At 35.9% G+C, this 17,800-nt stretch overlaps 1 protein-coding gene across 6 annotated transcripts in view; it reads right to left on the bottom strand.

The window, feature by feature from the left end:
- mslnb (mesothelin b) overlaps positions 1-14,075 on the bottom strand; it is a 28,011-nt gene extending 13,936 nt beyond the window's left edge. For 3 of the 6 annotated variants that reach the window (XM_064322419.1, XM_064322420.1, XM_064322421.1), the window contains exons 1-28: positions 13,834-14,073; positions 12,522-12,606; positions 12,370-12,398; positions 11,139-11,160; positions 11,014-11,038; positions 10,447-10,513; positions 9,535-9,666; positions 9,206-9,405; positions 8,887-8,990; positions 8,012-8,124; positions 7,657-7,902; positions 7,460-7,534; positions 6,213-6,475; positions 5,141-5,222; positions 3,702-3,845; positions 3,311-3,513; positions 2,812-2,915; positions 2,581-2,696; positions 2,184-2,360; positions 1,966-1,997; positions 1,776-1,873; positions 1,581-1,603; positions 1,371-1,392; positions 1,245-1,272; positions 1,009-1,093; positions 623-769; positions 313-524; positions 45-145 (exon numbers count right to left, since the gene is read on the bottom strand). In XM_064322419.1, the coding sequence (XP_064178489.1) occupies positions 45-145; positions 313-524; positions 623-769; positions 1,009-1,093; positions 1,245-1,272; positions 1,371-1,392; positions 1,581-1,603; positions 1,776-1,873; positions 1,966-1,997; positions 2,184-2,360; positions 2,581-2,696; positions 2,812-2,915; positions 3,311-3,513; positions 3,702-3,845; positions 5,141-5,222; positions 6,213-6,475; positions 7,460-7,534; positions 7,657-7,902; positions 8,012-8,124; positions 8,887-8,990; positions 9,206-9,405; positions 9,535-9,666; positions 10,447-10,513; positions 11,014-11,038; positions 11,139-11,160; positions 12,370-12,398; positions 12,522-12,567 (2,896 nt within the window). In that variant the 5' untranslated portion in view covers positions 12,568-12,606; positions 13,834-14,073. Of the gene's footprint in view, positions 1-44; positions 146-312; positions 525-622; positions 770-1,008; positions 1,094-1,244; positions 1,273-1,370; positions 1,393-1,580; positions 1,604-1,775; positions 1,874-1,965; positions 1,998-2,183; positions 2,361-2,580; positions 2,697-2,811; positions 2,916-3,310; positions 3,514-3,701; positions 3,846-5,140; positions 5,223-6,212; positions 6,476-7,459; positions 7,535-7,656; positions 7,903-8,011; positions 8,125-8,886; positions 8,991-9,205; positions 9,406-9,534; positions 9,667-10,446; positions 10,514-11,013; positions 11,039-11,138; positions 11,161-12,369; positions 12,399-12,521; positions 12,607-13,833 lie in introns of all 6 variants that reach the window. The other 3 variants (XM_064322422.1, XM_064322416.1, XM_064322417.1) reach the window with 3 other exon arrangements.
- Positions 14,076-17,800: the final 3,725 nt, after the last annotated feature.

The raw sequence follows: 17,800 nt of genomic DNA, 5'->3' as shown, positions 1-17,800 counted from the left end.
GCATTCTTTTCTCAAAATGAAATGAATTAACCACATGTTTGTACCTGAAGTGTTCCGGGACAAGAAAGGAAAGATGAAGTATCTGGCAACCAACTCCTGCCTCATTTCCTCCATATGAGGGAACTGAAAACTGAACTCCTTCATCCTTTAAATGAAATGATTTAAAAATGTGTGAATGTTTTGGTAAGATGAGCATTTTCATGGTGCAGAAAGCAATGCACATATTCAACTTTCCAAGAGCAAAATACAGGAAAAAATACTCTTACTACATAAACTGAGCGTTAAGAAAAGGTAAATAATGTCTTTACATACACTTGTTGGTAAGTCTCACAGCTGAAGTTCTTGGTGCCCAGACAGCGCAAAAACTCTCCGGACACAGATGACAAAAATGGTCTTAGATTTCCATGGAACCACTTGTCGATTAAATCTACATCTGCCAGCTGTATATCGGAGAATTCATCAATTCTGAGTTCGCCAAGTATGTCCAGGAAATGGGATGTCGAAAGACTGGTGATGTGGGACGTCTAAAAATGTGAAAAATAAATGTTATTTTTTAAACCCAGAGTTTGGCTTGTGATAAGAAGGTTAAACTGGTGTACAGTAATTTATGATTTTTTCTTACCATGTTAGAGAAGATGCTCAGAGCTTCATCAAGGACTCCAGAGACCTTAGTGAGGAACACTTTCCAAGTTTCTTTGGAGTCCATCATGTTTCTGGGCAACTTGCATTTTAGCAGCGTGACAAGATTTTCAGCTCCGAGTGGCATGAGCTTCACATTCGGAATGTAAGACAAGACATTGAATAAAAAACAACATTATGAATGAGTAAACTGTACTTTCAGTTAATGATTATTCACTATTAAATGTTTAAAAAATAATTTTTAAGTTAGGCAAAACAATAAACGGGAAACACCTCATTTCATGCCTAATACATCTTTCCTAAAGATGCATTTCTTTGCAATAGCCATAATTTTATCATTAATTGGCAGAAGAAAGTGATGAAATTTACCGATGAACAGGCATATTGATCGATGGAGAAGTGGCACAGCATGTTGGTCATATTTCCAGTGTCCAGGTAATGTTGGAGTACAGTGCTGAACAAATAAATACATTTCACATTCACTGAGTACACTCTTTGTTATTGTGTATGGTCTCATACTGGATTTAATTTACACATACATTCAACACTGCTGTAGTTGTAATTAAGAAAAAGAAAAAAATCTAAGCAATATGAACAGAACAAACCTGTTGACTCTGGCGCAAACTCTGGTTTCTGCAAAAAGCACAAGAATACCAATAAATAAATACAAATATTGAAATGAAATGCTGGCAAAAAGATGTAACTGAATTCTGTTGTAAAATGTAATTTACCATTGTATGATGTCACTGGGCACTGAAAAGAAGTAAGTATGAAATTACATATGCAGAATTGTAAATGATTATTCATTAATGCATGTATAATTGCATCTATGATGCACTGGTCTGTTTTGAGAAAATAACACTTTTTTAAAGAATATTCCAATAGCAATGACTCCAACAAATACATATTCAAGTTTTTCTTCCAAGTAAAGATAGGCTTACCCCATTATTTCCAAGAATGCAATCTTCAAAAAAAAAAAAAAAAAATTAATTAAGAGACATTCATATACAGTAGAGCATTATTTAAATTACATCAGCTTCACTAAGCTGAAACGAATTAATTTGCGCAATTTAGTAATAATTAATTATCACTGTATTAATACATACAAATAATTGGACATAATATAGCACACTGACCTTCAGGAGCTCTCTGCATGAGCTCATTCATACTGGCCCGTATGACCGGCTCAAGTTCCCTTGGCACTGATGGCAAGGCCTGGTCCAGCCTCCCAAGGCTATGAGGTAAATAGTGATTACATTATTAAACCATGTATCATTCATAGACACTCAAGGCACTTACCACTGTGTTTCTGACCATGATACTCACATTATATTGTAAGATTCACAGCTGATTAGTGCCTGAAAAAGAATTAGTGAGTTTTAAGAGGCTGTGAAACAACCCAATTTCGTCATTGCCTTATTGTTAAATATCTAAAATTGTTTTTCAATGTTTATTTTGGGAAAACCAACCATTAATTAAAGATAAACAAAATAGCACCACAAAGCTGATGAACTAACATGAGTAAAATTAATTACAAACACTACCTCTGTTGAAAACAGGATGAGGTAATGTAGGAACTCCTTGAGGTTTCCCTCCTTTGGCAATTCCAGCAAGTGGTCAAACACTGTGTTGATAACAACATTTTTCTGTGGAGGTCCAGATTCAGGAGATGCAACCAGCTCTGCCATCTGCTTTGCTGAGAGGGCAGGCAAGGCTTCCAGCTGAATAAAGGAGAATACCATGACTACAGACACCATACAATGCACTAAACTCATACAGTTCTTTGGTGGCAATAAATCAGATGTTAGTATAGTAGTATGTTTTGCATTGATTCTTTATTTTGACCATGGATGTTTTCTGCATGTTGAGATGTAGAATATTTTCTACATTTTTCCATTAAGTGGGATTCATTCATTTCAATTGCATTTTGGTAATACTTACAGCAGAGAAGTTTGAATGCAAATCAAAGAAGTGCTGAAGAGGTGCAAAGACAGAAAATTTTCCAAAATTCTCAATCACCCATTCAAGACTGCTTGTTGAGGAAATGCAGCTGGAATCTTAAATAAAAGCACATTAAAATGACTTACTGTGAGAAATTAATTTACATTCATGCTGTAATGGTAAAATGCTTTGTGCATAATAAAGAGCACAAACAACCACTGACAACAATACCTGAATATTTGTGTCGCAACAGGAATGGGTGAATAAAGTGAGTATATATTAATTGCTGCTTCATTTCGTCCATTAATGAGATGTGATCACTCAGCTCCATGACACTGAAAATGGGGTAATAAGAGCATGCAATCAGCATGAGAACATACTGTAACACACTAAAACAGTACCTTAAAATGATAGCGTCCCTGGTAGGAGATGGGAGATTTCAAAATGTGTATTGAAATATTGATCTCTCCTAATCAGTGACATTATGCATCAGTGGCTATTCTTTCAGTTATACTGTGCATTACTGTGCACTGTGCAAGCCCAGCTGCTTCTTTATCACTTGTATCTGCTGCATTACTTTGTTCACAGTTATCTACATGCAGGCCTGATCCTAGTTTTGAAAACCATCATCGGCAAGGTTTTGAGCCCTTAATAAAGGGACACATGTCTAAGTCACAGTAATCACATGAGAAGATTCCTTAGGAATACAGAAAGCACTGTGTACACATACAGAACTTGGAAGGTTTCACAGCTGAAATTCTTGTTGCTGAGGCAGAAGAGGAAGTCTTTTGACACAGACGGCAGGAGGGGCTTGAGTTTTATCTGAAACCACAGCCCAATGTACTCCGCATCATGAAGATTCTCATCGGTGAAGCTGCCTGTTTGGAGCTTTCCAAACAAATCCATGAAGTGGGACTCAGCAGCGCTGAAATTCTGAAATGAAACAACCTTTCAGACTAATGAAGTAACTAAATATGTTTTAACACTCAAAAATAACTTCTGTTGATTTCCATGTTCTTTTAAATGGCCTTGATACAGTGCTAGTTAGAACAAAGATTATTACATATGCTTTATATCGTAGCAAGTATTAACAAAAAAAGAAGTAATTATTTTTATCTTACCAATGTGGAGTACTGTCCAACCAATGAGTTGAGCATTTGTGAAAGCTCAATTACAAGCACCCTCATATTTTCTTCAGTTAAGGTCAGATTGGTGTGGCTAACACATCTTAAGACATAAGCCAGATTTTCTACTGCACTGGGAATCTGGAATAGGAAACAAATGATTAAATCTATGAAAAATATGTTCTCTACATGAAATAATATAGGCTATGCTTTAAAAAAAAAACTAAAATAAAGTAATATCTGCGCCCGGAATTGAGGAAGTATAACTGTATTTCTCTACAAGCATTCAAAAGATAAACGGTCACTTCAGCTTGAAAAAACAATATTTATGACAAGGTTCTCATTTTCTTTGTCGTCACCAATCATGAAATTCACCCACCTAAGCTATTGCTGTTACCCAAACCCCAAACACCAGTTAGCTATTGCCTACAGTTTAACTTGTAACTATGTATGTATCTCATGGTTCATACATTTATATGCATTATTATTATTATTATTATTATTATTATTATTATTATTATTATTATTATCATTATTAGTTACTCATAACAAACACAGTACAAAAAGACAAAAAGAAACAATATTTCAATAAAAGCACAATTTCAATGCACAAAAATAATGAGTTACACATACAGAGCACGGTCTACATGACATTAATTAAAACTCTAGGAATGCCGTTATAAGTACTGTTATCAAAATGAGGCCAAGTTACAACAAACAATACAGACAAATTAACCTTTGTTCTCCAAAGCAATTCTTCCTAATGTTTCCTAAATTATTTCAAGTGTGCCACACCCAGAAACACCCCAACCACATTTTAGAATAGCAAATAGTGGTAAAGGTGCATGAATTTGGCAAATGTGTTTGTTATCATCAGGGTCAGATTAAACTTCCCCGGGAAACCTCTGGCAAACATTGCATTTAATTTAAAACCAAATATAAGATAAATTAACTTTATCTCATGATTGGTGATCAATGAACCTAATTTGAGGAAAGTGTTATTTTTATTTATCCCACTGAATTTTTTTGGATAGTTTACAAGTACAAGTACAAAAATGCTGGATAGTTTACAGTAGTGTACAAGTACAAAATGCTGTGCATACTATAGAACATTATTTCAACATGGAGACTGGCACATTAGCTTGGCTAGAATGAAAAAAAAATGTGTGTGGGCTGATGTTTGTTTCCATTTCGCAAGATTTTATGACACCTCAGGAGATGACGATTGATGGAAGTCAACAGTAATCCTCCTAGAAGTGTTCTAGAATGACTGCATCAGATGACTTGTCATAACTGTTATAACAAAAGTGCAACTGAGTGATCTGACCACATTTACAACTGCAGGGAACCAAGCTGGGATCTGGTGAAGTAAGGCCATCATTTTTATAATAACTAGTAACTTATTCCTGGATAACATGATGGGAAAAGGAACTCACAGAGCATGAGTGTTCCTCAATGGTGACACTGCATTCATCTGGTGCATCAGATTCACCAGCATTCAGGTTGGAAGTCAAAGAGCTGCAAATAAAATAAAATAAAATAAAATAAAATAAAATAAAATAAAATAAAATAAAATAAAACAAATAAATGCAAGCAAAGCGTAGATTTCAGAATTACAGGGATTTCTGTGACTTTGTATTAGGGAAAAATATTATTATTAGGGTGATGATTTTGGTTGTGTGTTTTTGTTATACCCAAGAAGAAAATTAATTTTAAAAGTATAAAAACTGACACTGAGTTAATACAAACAAAACTAACACAAATAAATACAAAACTATACTGTAATTTAGATACTTCTCAAGTTCTAAAATTTGAAACTGTATCTCAAACTCACAAGGAGGAAAAGCTATTGAGACATGCCTTATTCTTTAGCAAACAAAGAATTTAAAAATCTAGGTAAAAAAATCTGACAACTGAAGTTTTCATTGCTTTTATAAAATGATACGCACACAAATATTAATGATGCAGTAAATAAATGGTAAGGTAGATAGTTTGCTAACTAGAAAATTAGACAAGACTAATCTCCTTATTCTCCATGAAATCTTTTCACATGACGATAATACAGTTTGACTGCGGTGTCCCTTAGCTACACATGCCACATTTCCCTTGCTACTTTGAGGAAAACACAATCTAGCTAGCTACAGTAGCTTGCTATCTTGCTAGTTTTCTTTGTTGAGTTGAAGATGCAACAGACAGTACTATTCATCTCGAAGAGATTAATACAGAGAGGTGTACAGAAAGGTGGCCTTTTGTTCACCTGAAGGCTGAGAAGTGGCAAAGAGGTCTTTGAAATTTTCTTTGAGAAGTTTTTAGCTAAAATCTTTCATACTGAAGATTTCTCCAAAAATAATTGTATAATACTATGGTCACCTTTGTTAATATGTTATATATAGTTGCTATGTCATGTTATTGTATTCAAAAGATGCTCTAGGTAAGTGTAAAGTAAACTGCCAAATGGGATTTATGAGATAGTATTCTTTAAGTTCTAGACATAGATATCATACTCACAAGAGGTTGTAGAAGACAGCAGTGAGGTCCATTGGGATCTCAGTCTGACTGTCAGGCAGGAAGCGTTTTAATACAGGAACCACTACTTGCTGGAACCAGTCATCTATATCAGTGATGTCAAAGTTGCCAAATGAGGAAGACTGGGCCGGCTTAATCTCACTCTCCACTGTGCCGTTTTCGGTGAAGTGTCCGGCCAGCTCTGCCAGGGTCCAATTAATCATAGCCTGGGCCAGTGTGGTGCTTTTCAATGAGGTCAAGTTTGGCTGCAGTGAACAGTAAATGTGTCACCATATAGAATGTAATAAATGAAATGTCCTAGGAGGACATGCAGAAAAGCTTGCTAGGCCTTAATCAGCTTTCATGGATAATTAATATATTTAAAAATACGGAATTGAACTAAACAAAATTACAATAATCATCTTACATCTTTTATCAAGAAAATAAGATATATCACCCATAAAATCTACATATAATGATCTATCCTTTATATTCTACTATTCTCTATCCATTATTTACATTATATGATTGAACAATTGCATCAGTTTAAAGTATCTCTTTGGCACATAGTAATTTAACTTCTTGTGTACACTAATATAAATCAATATAATATAAATGCATATATAAATGCATATAAGTCAATTACTTATTTTGAGTCTGATCATGCTGGAAATTGTCCACAAAAAAGAAAATGACTGAGTTTTTGAACATTTTTGAATTTTGACGAAAATAAAAGTGTGGGTGTAACTGACTTAGAAATTTAATTCTGTGAATGTGTTATTGTTTGTGAAAACACAAGGGGAGGTATATTCATTTTATGACCCCCTTTTATCCATTTTTGTTTTGTTTCTCTCAGATTTGTAGGCCCGTCTCTTGCTACAATATTTGATCAATTTGGGAGAATGCTGAGAAGCATAAACCTTCGTCCAAAGCACCTGAAATCAGTCAGTGCTTGTTTTTATTCTGTAGTCTGCCAACTGAGCTAGCCATTGTGTTAGAGGAGTACACTTCATGTCTTCCTGCTCAGTTACACAGGAACAACTGACCTGCCTTCTTTGGACAGCGCAGTGCTATGGAAAATTATTATCAATAAACATAGTCAGGCTTGTGGTTCCATTCGGACCGATTATAGTGAGGACATACCTGTGGTTTCTGGGATATTCTGTTTCAAAGGTTAAAACTATTGGCAGCAAAAGAAAATGGATGATTTCACATTTGTGTGTATGTGAACTGGATAAAAAGCACAGTACCTGATGAGTGAGTGATACAAACTCCTTGACAAAACTTCCCAGTGGCTTAAAGAACACCAGAAAGCCATTTAATGCCTGAAATTAGACAACAGTGAACACTTTAGTTTGCAGGTATCGCTTTAGCTCATTGGCCAACCTGTGATTGCTCATGCATAGTTCATATAATTACACCACAAATTGTGCCCCCCACAAGGTACCGTTTTAAGACCATTATGTTGACTCGGCATGGGATGGCTGGGCCCCGGTGTGGATCCATGGAGAATGGGTGCCGATGTGGTCATGTTATAAAGGGGTCTTGATGCATTCATGTGCTGGCTTTCTTGCAGAGGTTTGATCAAGCTCTCAAAGACCAGGTTGATGGCCCCATTGTCTAGGCCACCGACCTCCGGGTGCAGAATCAGCTCAGCCTTCTGCTCTGGTGTGAGAAGATGCAGGACTTCCAGCTGAAAGGACAAGCCAAGCCATTCATTTAATAATGTATGTTGCCCTTATATTCGTACCAAATAATGCCGATAAATTCCTGTAAATTACACATATTTTATAAGAACTTACTCCACTGAAAACAATGTTCAATGCTGTGAAGTCTTTGAAATGGGCCATGGCAGAAAAGGACCCAAAGTTCTTCATGAGCCAGTCTTCACTGTTCTCCAAATGAGCAACACAACCTTTAACAAGAAAACAGAGAACGGTGACTTGCTGCTTTAACAAATAAGATGACACTTACTCCCACCTCTTACCGGGGCCTCATATATAAAACAAATACAATGTCAAACATATTTAATCCTAAATTGTGTTTATGTCAAAATCCACACCGACATTTGATTTATATACCTGCTTTGTAAATTATACGTTTTCCTATGAAACTCGCACAAATTCTATAAATGAGGCTCCTGAAAACACAAGTGTAAAATTGAATGAATGTATGACATCAACAGGACAAATCATTAATCCTTTTATGGTTCACTGGAAGTTTTATGTTTTTGTGGTCTTTTGTTAATATTTATGTGTTGAGTTTTGAAAAATTGATATAATGATTTTTTCATTCATCTGTTAGGATTTCAAAATTTGATGTTGCTATTTGTTATTTGGGGCAACATAGCTCAGGAGGTAAGACCGATTGTCTGGCAGTCGGAGGGCTGCCGGTTCAAACCCCGCCCTGGGCGTGTCGAAGTGTCCTTGAGCACGACACCTAACCCCTAACTGCTCTGGCGAATGAGAGGTATCAATTGTAAAGCGCTTTGGATAAAAGCGCTATATAAATGCAGTCCATTTACCATTACCATTTATTTTGTGGGTGTTTTTCCACCTCACCATGTTTGACTGGATTTAGCTACACATTAAATAAATATCTGTGTATAAATGTATTACAGAATGACAACTGCCAATATCTGAAAAGATGAGGTTAGAAATCTGTAAGTGGCAAACACCTGCTGTACCATTCCTCGCTAGGAAGGGGTACATGAAAAACATGTAGATCCACCTCTGCCGGACAGGGTCCATGTTTGAAAAATGAAGGCTTAACTCTTTCACCCTGCAGAAAGTGCAGAATATAACAGAGTCATTATGTTTAATCTTGAAAACATTTGATCACTTTTGTTTCACAAGGGAATGCAAAGGTAACTACACATTTGAACACAATACACCAAAGCAGACCAGAGAAATATCCTGACTGGCAAAATGTCATATAGATTTTCAATGGCAAACACAACATACGTATAACAGTGGAAAAAATAAAGAGAACCATACACAGCCTGGTAGGTCTCACAGCTGAAATTTTTGGAGCTGAGACAGGATAGAAACTTTCGAGTCACAGTTGACAGAAGAGGCTTTAGCTTGACCTGGAACCACAGCTTAACAAAATCCAAATCATGGAACTGCTCAGCTTCTGTGTTTACACCGATCCCGCCCGCCAGCTCCAGGATGGGGCCCTGGCTGAAGCTGGATCTCTATGTGAAAAACAGCCGTGACAGTAGTTACTTATAACATGACATTTCTCATGGTGTTGCTGTAACACAACATCACATTCATAAATGAATGGAACAGTACAAGAGTGTGCTTGCTACAGTGTAACTTACCATAAAGGAGTAGACACCCAAGGCTGTGTCTATTACTCCTTTCAAATTCTTCATGTGATCCACACTGTTTTCAGACATGATGACAGGCAGTCCAACACACTGTAAGAAGCTTCTCACGGTTGAAGTTGTTGACTTGAGGGAAAAAAGTACAACAAAGAATGGAAAAAGATTGAAAGCTTTTTACCATTGTACAACATGTACTGATCGCACACAAATACACAATGCGTGGAATTTGAAGAATAGCTATGTAAAGAATTTCCTTCTGTTCTCAAAACGTCAGAGCTATTTTGACTGATGAGCGTGACCGCTTTTCACATTCAACAAAATATGAAGATTAAAAAAGGGAGTGCAGCAGGAACTGCCATTTGACATAAGTCTAAAGCCTTATCTACATTGCATGCATCATGCGTGTATGCGTCACATAAAAGAGGCTCAGAATGTCGCCTGAGTGTCCGCAAGGATTCAGTTTGCCTTTCATCTCTTTCTCCAGTTGGCCACATTATTTAGGGTTGCATTGTGTGTTCTCCTCTATGATGGTAGTTATTTTCAGATCTACCACTCCCTCCCTACAGCCCCAGGTAGTGTAGCTCGCATGTCCTCTCAGAATTGTATATCTGTATAGTTGTATTGTCGACATATACATGGTCCATATTTAATTTACTCCATGCACACAATAGAATGGACACGTGCAAAAGAGAAAAAAATGACTCTTTCAGGAATGTCTTGCTTCATTTAAGCCTTTTTTAAAGTCTGTGTGATGTTCACATCTGGAGTTATAAAGCTTTAAATAGGGTACCCCCTAAATGGGCAAGGATTGGCAAGATTTGGCATGTGCGCTAAGGGGTTAAGAGACAAGATTCACAAGTACTCACTTCGAACAAAAGAAGTAAATTGTATGAATGGCAAACTCACAGGAAAACATCCAGATTGTGTAACAGTGCTGTTGCACATTCCAGCAGTGCCATGTCCATTGTTAGTGCTGGAACAAAGAACACAGTCACATTGTGTAAAGTGGTAGATTCTCACAAATGGGGACTTTTTCCCCTGCCACCCCCTTTCTATCCCAGGTAGCTTAGATCATGCTCTCTGAGAATTATCCACCCCTCCACAATCTCTAGCAAGTGTTATATTTTGTGTTAAAATAGCCCACACCCGCAACTTATTATCACTTCAGAAAACAGATTGCTACCTTTAAACATTATTTTATGAAACCATAAATGTGGTCAGCATTACATATATTGCATGCATTCAATAGAATAGACCTGTGCAACAAAAGTGTTTGATTTGTAATTAGTGCTTCAGGAACTATTAACACAGTTCACCAACTAATTTTGGTAGAAGGTGAACTTTAAATTGGTGAGACAGAACATATCATTGGAACAATTATTTTTTGATAAAGTATTTACAGTTTGTACTTTTGATGTGATATTCTGCTTGCATATTGATGAGTCAGTGTATCAAGGGTATGCCAAGACTCACCTGTTGGTGCCTGAACATTCAGTTCCTAGAAAAAAAATATATAGTTATTTGGGAAATTGGCGTAATTAAATAAGGAACTGCTCTTTAAACATAAAGCATACAATTATGCCTGTGTATGACCTTACCATTGGGATACATTGGGAGACACTAGGAAACAGAACATAAAACATATATCCATGTTAGTTTCTGACCAAGACACACGGATTTTTAGTGATCATACAAGTACACATGTACATGGTGCTTGTTTCAATTCTCATTCAACTGTTAACAAATTAGACAAAAAAGTAGAAGTATACAAAAGCCTTCTCCAGTGTTAATTTGCCTTTTATTTTTAAGTGTTTGGTTTTACACGTGCCCACATGTTTCTATGAGTAACTTTTTTTAAATTAAAGTTATCTCCTGTTCATGCAAATAATTCCTACATACCATAGTGACAACACAGATTGCTGACATTCAACAAAATGGCCCCTACTTTATGAGTAAGTCAGATTTACAGCTTGAGAGTAATTGGATATTTTGGAATTGCAATCTTCGGTTCCTTTGTCAGCTTAGCAATATATGAACTTATTCCATTAACAATGTTCACTCCTTCTTGTTTGCTAATTGAATGGATAATGCCGTTGATGGAATGAAAGATAATTATATTTTCCAATTTTATTTTACCAATATAAGGATGGCCAAACTATTCCCACATTGTGGTCTCATTACAGCACATGCACAACATGGTAATATTATATAAATGTATTGACTGTGTTCTTATGGGTAGGAATGCTAACTTGCATTTCACTTGGTTGTCTGTCAATGTTTTTATTTCTATTCTAAACACAGCTGGACATTCCCAGTAAGATTTTTGAATGATTAGACATTATTTATGCACGTCCCCTCTATTAATATACTATGCATCAACAATAATCTTCAATTGGCCTGAAGATGTCCCAGAAGCACCACACTCAGACATGCCAGATTCACAGCCATATAGGAGTGGCTTTAATTTGACGAAAAACAATCAGCGAAAGGTAATTATGAAAATAGTACTTACAGTGATGTGAAAAAGTACAACCTCTTTCAATTCTATGGTTTTACATATTGGAACAGAACTAACTCTCATCTAGTCCTCACCAATCCCTAAAAGTAGATAGGTCTAACCTCTTACACGAAATAGCAAATAACAGATTGAACTTTCAATATTTATTCAAAACCAAAAATAAGTCATTTTTCCACATCTCTGTATTCCACATCATTTAAATAAAATACTTATGCAGAATTATTTGCACCTAAAACAGTAATTCAAAGAATAGTTAAATACATCATTACACAGTGAAATTATTACATTACTATAAGATAAACCAACTGTACCTGAGAAGACACATATTTATTGAAGCAACCTAAAAAAAGATTAAAAGAAAAATATTAAACAATGTTCAAGTTGACCAGAGTTTTTATTCTGGAATAATATAGTGACAATATAAAGATTGTGACTTGGACAACTTAGTCAACATCCCACTCACCAAATCCTATGGCTCCTATGTAGATGAGGAGAAAATGGGGCCACATGATGACAGTGAAATGTTGGTCATTGAAGGACTGAGAATTCTGTATTCAACAAATGGAAACACACCTGAACAACACATCTCTAATTCATGGAGAGCAGTTCATTTTGCAAATACTTTGTGCTAGTCAAAATACCAAGCACTTTACTTATAGATAGGGCTTGAATATTTTGTTTTTATTTGATAATAACCTAAAAACAGTTCAATTTTGTATCACAAGGTACATTTGAAACATTCACAAATTCAACTTGTATACATACAAAATGTATTCATATATTAATACTGAAAGCTTCTGGTTTACTTAATGTGTACACTGTATATGAATCAACATGTTGAAGTTGACAGCAGAACATGATGTGCATGTCAATATCTCCAGTAATCTGTGGGTGCAATGCAAAAACTGCCTGTTTTTTCTGTTTTTTTCTTCAAATGACACATAGCCTAAATATTGTCTTCCTGTTAATTCTGAAAACTATAAATACATTAGTTTGTGAAAAATATCATAATTAATGGGGATACTTGTCCTCTCAATGAAAACATGCACTAAAAAAAGGCTCCAAGGCTCTGGAATATTATTTCAGATCAGATCATGGTTACAGAATCTTTCATATTTTAATACTGTTTTAACTATGAGTACCCCTTCAATAAATCAATAAGATTTTGCACTGTAATACAAGTTAATCTGTTGTTAAGACGTGGGCATGGAATAGTTAACATACATAGCTAGTTAATGCTGGGGCAATGTTAACCTTACTGCTTTAGACAATTCTTTGCTTGGAGATAGCTAACATTAAAAAAGCAAACTTGTCTTTGGGAATGCAAAAAGCTTCCTTATATACCTATTTTTGGTGCACAAGACTGCTATCAGCATGCAACACCATTTCACTGAAATAAAACATGCTGTATTAAGTCATGTATTTCCAATGTTAGTCTATAAGAAACACAATTACACCTCTCTCAAAATTCATATTTACAGATACAATTTATTAAGAATAATAAACCACCAGCATAATCACATATATTTGCAAGTCAGAATACATCATTTCCAACCTGCACTGAAACTACAGCTAGTAGTACATATGTTGATACAGTGGGTATTACAAATATGAATATCAAAACAGTGTTGCTTAAAATAATAAAGGGTCATGGCAACAAAATAAATTACACTCAAAATCCTTACTAAACATTCTATATTTTTTATTGCATGTATGACAAATGGTCCTCTTAATCAATGGTTAAAAATAACAACAGGTACATTCAGTATTCTTACCTAATCACAGCAGTCCTTAAAAACAGCAGTTCGGCAAGGCTTGAATTCTATATATGTTGCAACTGCTGTTTTCCACTTAAGTAGGTTCAATAAAGTACAGTCGTGAATTCCTTAATGTTGGATCAGATACAGGTGTACAGCTGCAAAACACCCAAGAATGTACTACATAACTGTGAAAATAATCCTCCAAGACACTACCCTACCACGCCCACAAGGACTGACAAGCGCAACTGACATAATTATGGCGTAAAACTATGCTTATGTGCAATGTGCATGTGATACTTTTAGGTGATCATTATACTGTCCTTTTGCACAAATAATAAAAATGCTGCTCATTTCTGGTTTGACTTGTTATAACTTGTCTGTCTACTTCAGGTGTACAGTATGTTACCAGTAAACAAACTATAATCGCTATTACAATCTATTCAGGCTCAGGGTCCTACACACTCTTTATTCTTTTTGTGTTAAGGGCTTCAGCCCCTTACTGATTTCTAAAACTCTGACATGATTATGTGGCCTCACTCAAAAGACAAAGCACTTGTGCCTTTTTCAATGCATATGACACTGTGCACATGCAACCTGATTCTAAATTAAATCCCCTGATGAAACTCCTTTCTGTACTGTTGTCAGAGTCACCAGTCAACAACAACTACAATATGCACTGCACTATTCCATAGCACTTTGCCATAACAAACCGTAACATTTTTCTAAAAAAAAAAAAAAAAAAAAAAATTACAAGTGATGTTGTTTTATAATCTGTTTTCTCAGATTATAAAATATATTTTATATAGACAAGTATAGTATAAATAAGCACTGTTCATTAAAAAAAAAAATAGAATACCCAGTGAATAAATAAAAATAAAAAAAACACCACAATTTTTATTAAACAACCAATCAATGACAATCAAGTGGAAACTTACCAGCACTTTTTGAAGAGAAAGCTGTGCGTGACACTTCTTGTGGTCTTAGGTAAGGTGACACGAGACACCCAGATACCAGGAAGCACTTTAAAAAAGGAGGGAGGTACACAAAGGGCTAAGAGATCACTGGGGGTGTGAACTATCTAATTTTGGAGGTGAAAACTTGAAACCATTCAAAGAACAGATAATTATATATGTATTAACAACCATAACACAAAATAATGTTTAACTGAACAATTATTTGAATTTCTGTAGGAATGACCTTCATTACTGTCAGTAGTACAGTGGATGGCAGGCCAGTAATTTTCCAATTGTAACTCCAGTGCCCAAGAGACTATAGGCACTGTAGTTCCCTTGAGTCTATTTATTTCAGTCGGATCTGAGTACATGACAGCGACTGCTTGAACACTGCTTTATCTCTCGCACTGTGAACATAAACTGTATGGCTGAGGGGCAAAAAAAAAAAAGTTCTACAAAGGAGCTGAAATTACAGTGGATGGAGCAGCAGATTGTTTCAAACTGCTGTAAAATGTGACATTTACTTACCACGTATGTTGCTTGCATTAGTATAATAAAAAAAAGTTACAGAGATAGAAATAACTCTTGTATTTGGAAAGCTTAAAAAGTGTTTGAAAAAATTTGAAAGTTTCTATTTAATGACAAAATATGAGTTTAAACCTTGCTCCAAGAAAATATTCTTCATATAGAATTTGCCCAAATTTTACAGGTGATGAATTAACAGGAAAATGTGATCACATCCATGCGTATAATTACGATTTCTATATGACTACTACCTTAAACCATAATATTGAAATTATATGTAATTATACCTTTTCTTACCAAGAAGACATTCCAAAAGAATTTTATTGTGGCTTGCAGCATTTGTCAGCTTTGCAGGTGCAATGCCCTGGCAAATGGGCACTTTATCCCCTCACCCCAAATTCCATAAAGTAACACTACCATAGCCAGGACTAAATAAAGTAACAACAGAATTTGTACACTTGAGAATTTGTACACTTGTGTAGAATTCTTGAGTTAAAAATGCCTAAAATGTACTTTTTCAGTGTTTAAAAATACATTCAATCATAGGAATCTGGCAACCCTCCCTCCAACTCAAATTTATCAAACAAAGTATTATAGAGTATTGCTGCCATTTATTTTACAATATTAGAATATTAGGATATTAGAAAATTGGTCAAAACACCATTTGTCCCATCCATAAAAAGATCAGATCTACTTACTGGATCTACTAATTCATACTGAGAACCACATTGGATTTGAAATAAAACAATGAATATGGGCTTAAAGTGTGGAGTGTTAGCATTAGTTTGAGCGCATTTACATGTATATTGGGTGATCTGTTACAGCTCTTTTTGTACAGAGTCCCCCTTTATAGGGGAGCAAAAGTAAGTGGACACTTAGTTGTTTCTTGGCCAGCTGTGGGTCTTTGCATCATTATCTTAGGCACAAGAAAGCCAACAAAAGGTGAACACTTGATTCTAGGTTTGGAATTTGTATTTGGAGTCCGTTGCTGTTGTCTCTCAACATGAGGGCCAAATAAGTGTCAATGCCAGGAAAGCAGGAACAAAGTCCTACTGATAGAAATGGAAAGAGGAAAACATGGATAAATTAAGTGCTCATGACCCAAAGCACTCCCCCCTCGTGTGTGAAACATAGTGAAGGTAGTGTTATAGCTTGGGCATGCATGGCTGCCACTGGAACTGGCTCTCCCGTCTTTAATGATTAAGTGAATTGGAAGAAAACGAATTGGACAGCGCTTCACCTTGCAGCAGGACAATGACCCCAAACTCCCTGTTAAAGCAACCCCAAGCAGTTTTTCAGGGCCAAAAAAGTAGACTTATGTCACTGCCCCAATACATTTGCATTTAACTGCATATAGTAGCCTAATTTAGCACTCGTCTGCTGGGGCTCGCATAGTGCACAATTGCTTTCAACACTATATGTCATCTAGATTTTGCCATCAAAGTGCTTCGTCTTTGGTTACATCCTGCCAAAAGTGGCAAACTACTGAAAAGTTCAATACACAATAACAGCCATACTGACTTATTTACTCTCACTTAATCAGAGTTACTTATGAATCGTGCACAAGGAAAAGCCATAGATTCGTAAATCAGAAACATCCCAAGCAGCAATTAATGAGAGTGCAATGCTAGGACCATAACACAAGAAATGACATGTAGAAGGGAAGGTAGAGAGTGTTCTTTTCGGGCTGGGGGGGGGGGGCATGGCAGGGGTGGGAGCAGGAAAACATAGGATAGATAGAAGGTGTGGGAGAGGGGAATCGGAATCCGGGTGGAGAAGAGGGCGATCAGTACGCCCCTTTATATAGCTGGACATCGTGTTTTGATGCATATGCAACCATTTCCTAGAATCTAGTTTACATAAAAATAAACCAGGCCTATTTTCAATGTAAGATCATGCAATAAATACACAAAATCAACCAATTTGGTGGCACAGGAGGCTACATTATAAATGCCATAGAAATACAATGTTTCTAATACCCAACTCATGTTTAAAAAAAATATATATATTAGGATAGTGCATGTAGTAAAGGTATCTTCTAGCAAAGTGCAATTGTGAAATACAACTTGTGTATGGTAAATTAGAATCTTACTGCTTGATAGAGGCAAAGGTGGGGGGTTTGTTTTTCACAGGTAAAAGATTTAATGAGGAAGCAACAGTAACTAAGGAAGGGGTTCAGGGAGTGGTCAGCTAACACAGAGCTATGCCTCTTAGAATAATTTTATGAGGTTTAAACTTTTAACGTGATGTTCGCTTGCTCATAGAAGACATAGCTCCACAACATCCTCAAAAAACAAAATTTATAATCCATACTACGATTGCACCACCAGTAGTGCTTATATGTTTAAAATGGTTGTACTTCCATACTTGGTAGACAGCATTTCAACCTCAGCAAAATTTTGGCCAAGCATTAGAGAACTGTGACAAATAGGTGTGGTCTTACAGTATTATTATTTTCCAGGCGACCATGCTCACAAGTCTCTAAACTATACAAATGGACAAGA

Source organism: Anguilla rostrata, chromosome 2 (genome assembly GCF_018555375.3).
Source record: "Anguilla rostrata isolate EN2019 chromosome 2, ASM1855537v3, whole genome shotgun sequence".
In the NCBI taxonomy this organism is placed as follows: Eukaryota; Metazoa; Chordata; class Actinopteri; order Anguilliformes; family Anguillidae; genus Anguilla; species Anguilla rostrata.
Note: the sequence above shows the minus strand (reverse complement) of the source record. Positions and strands in the feature narration are given on the sequence as shown.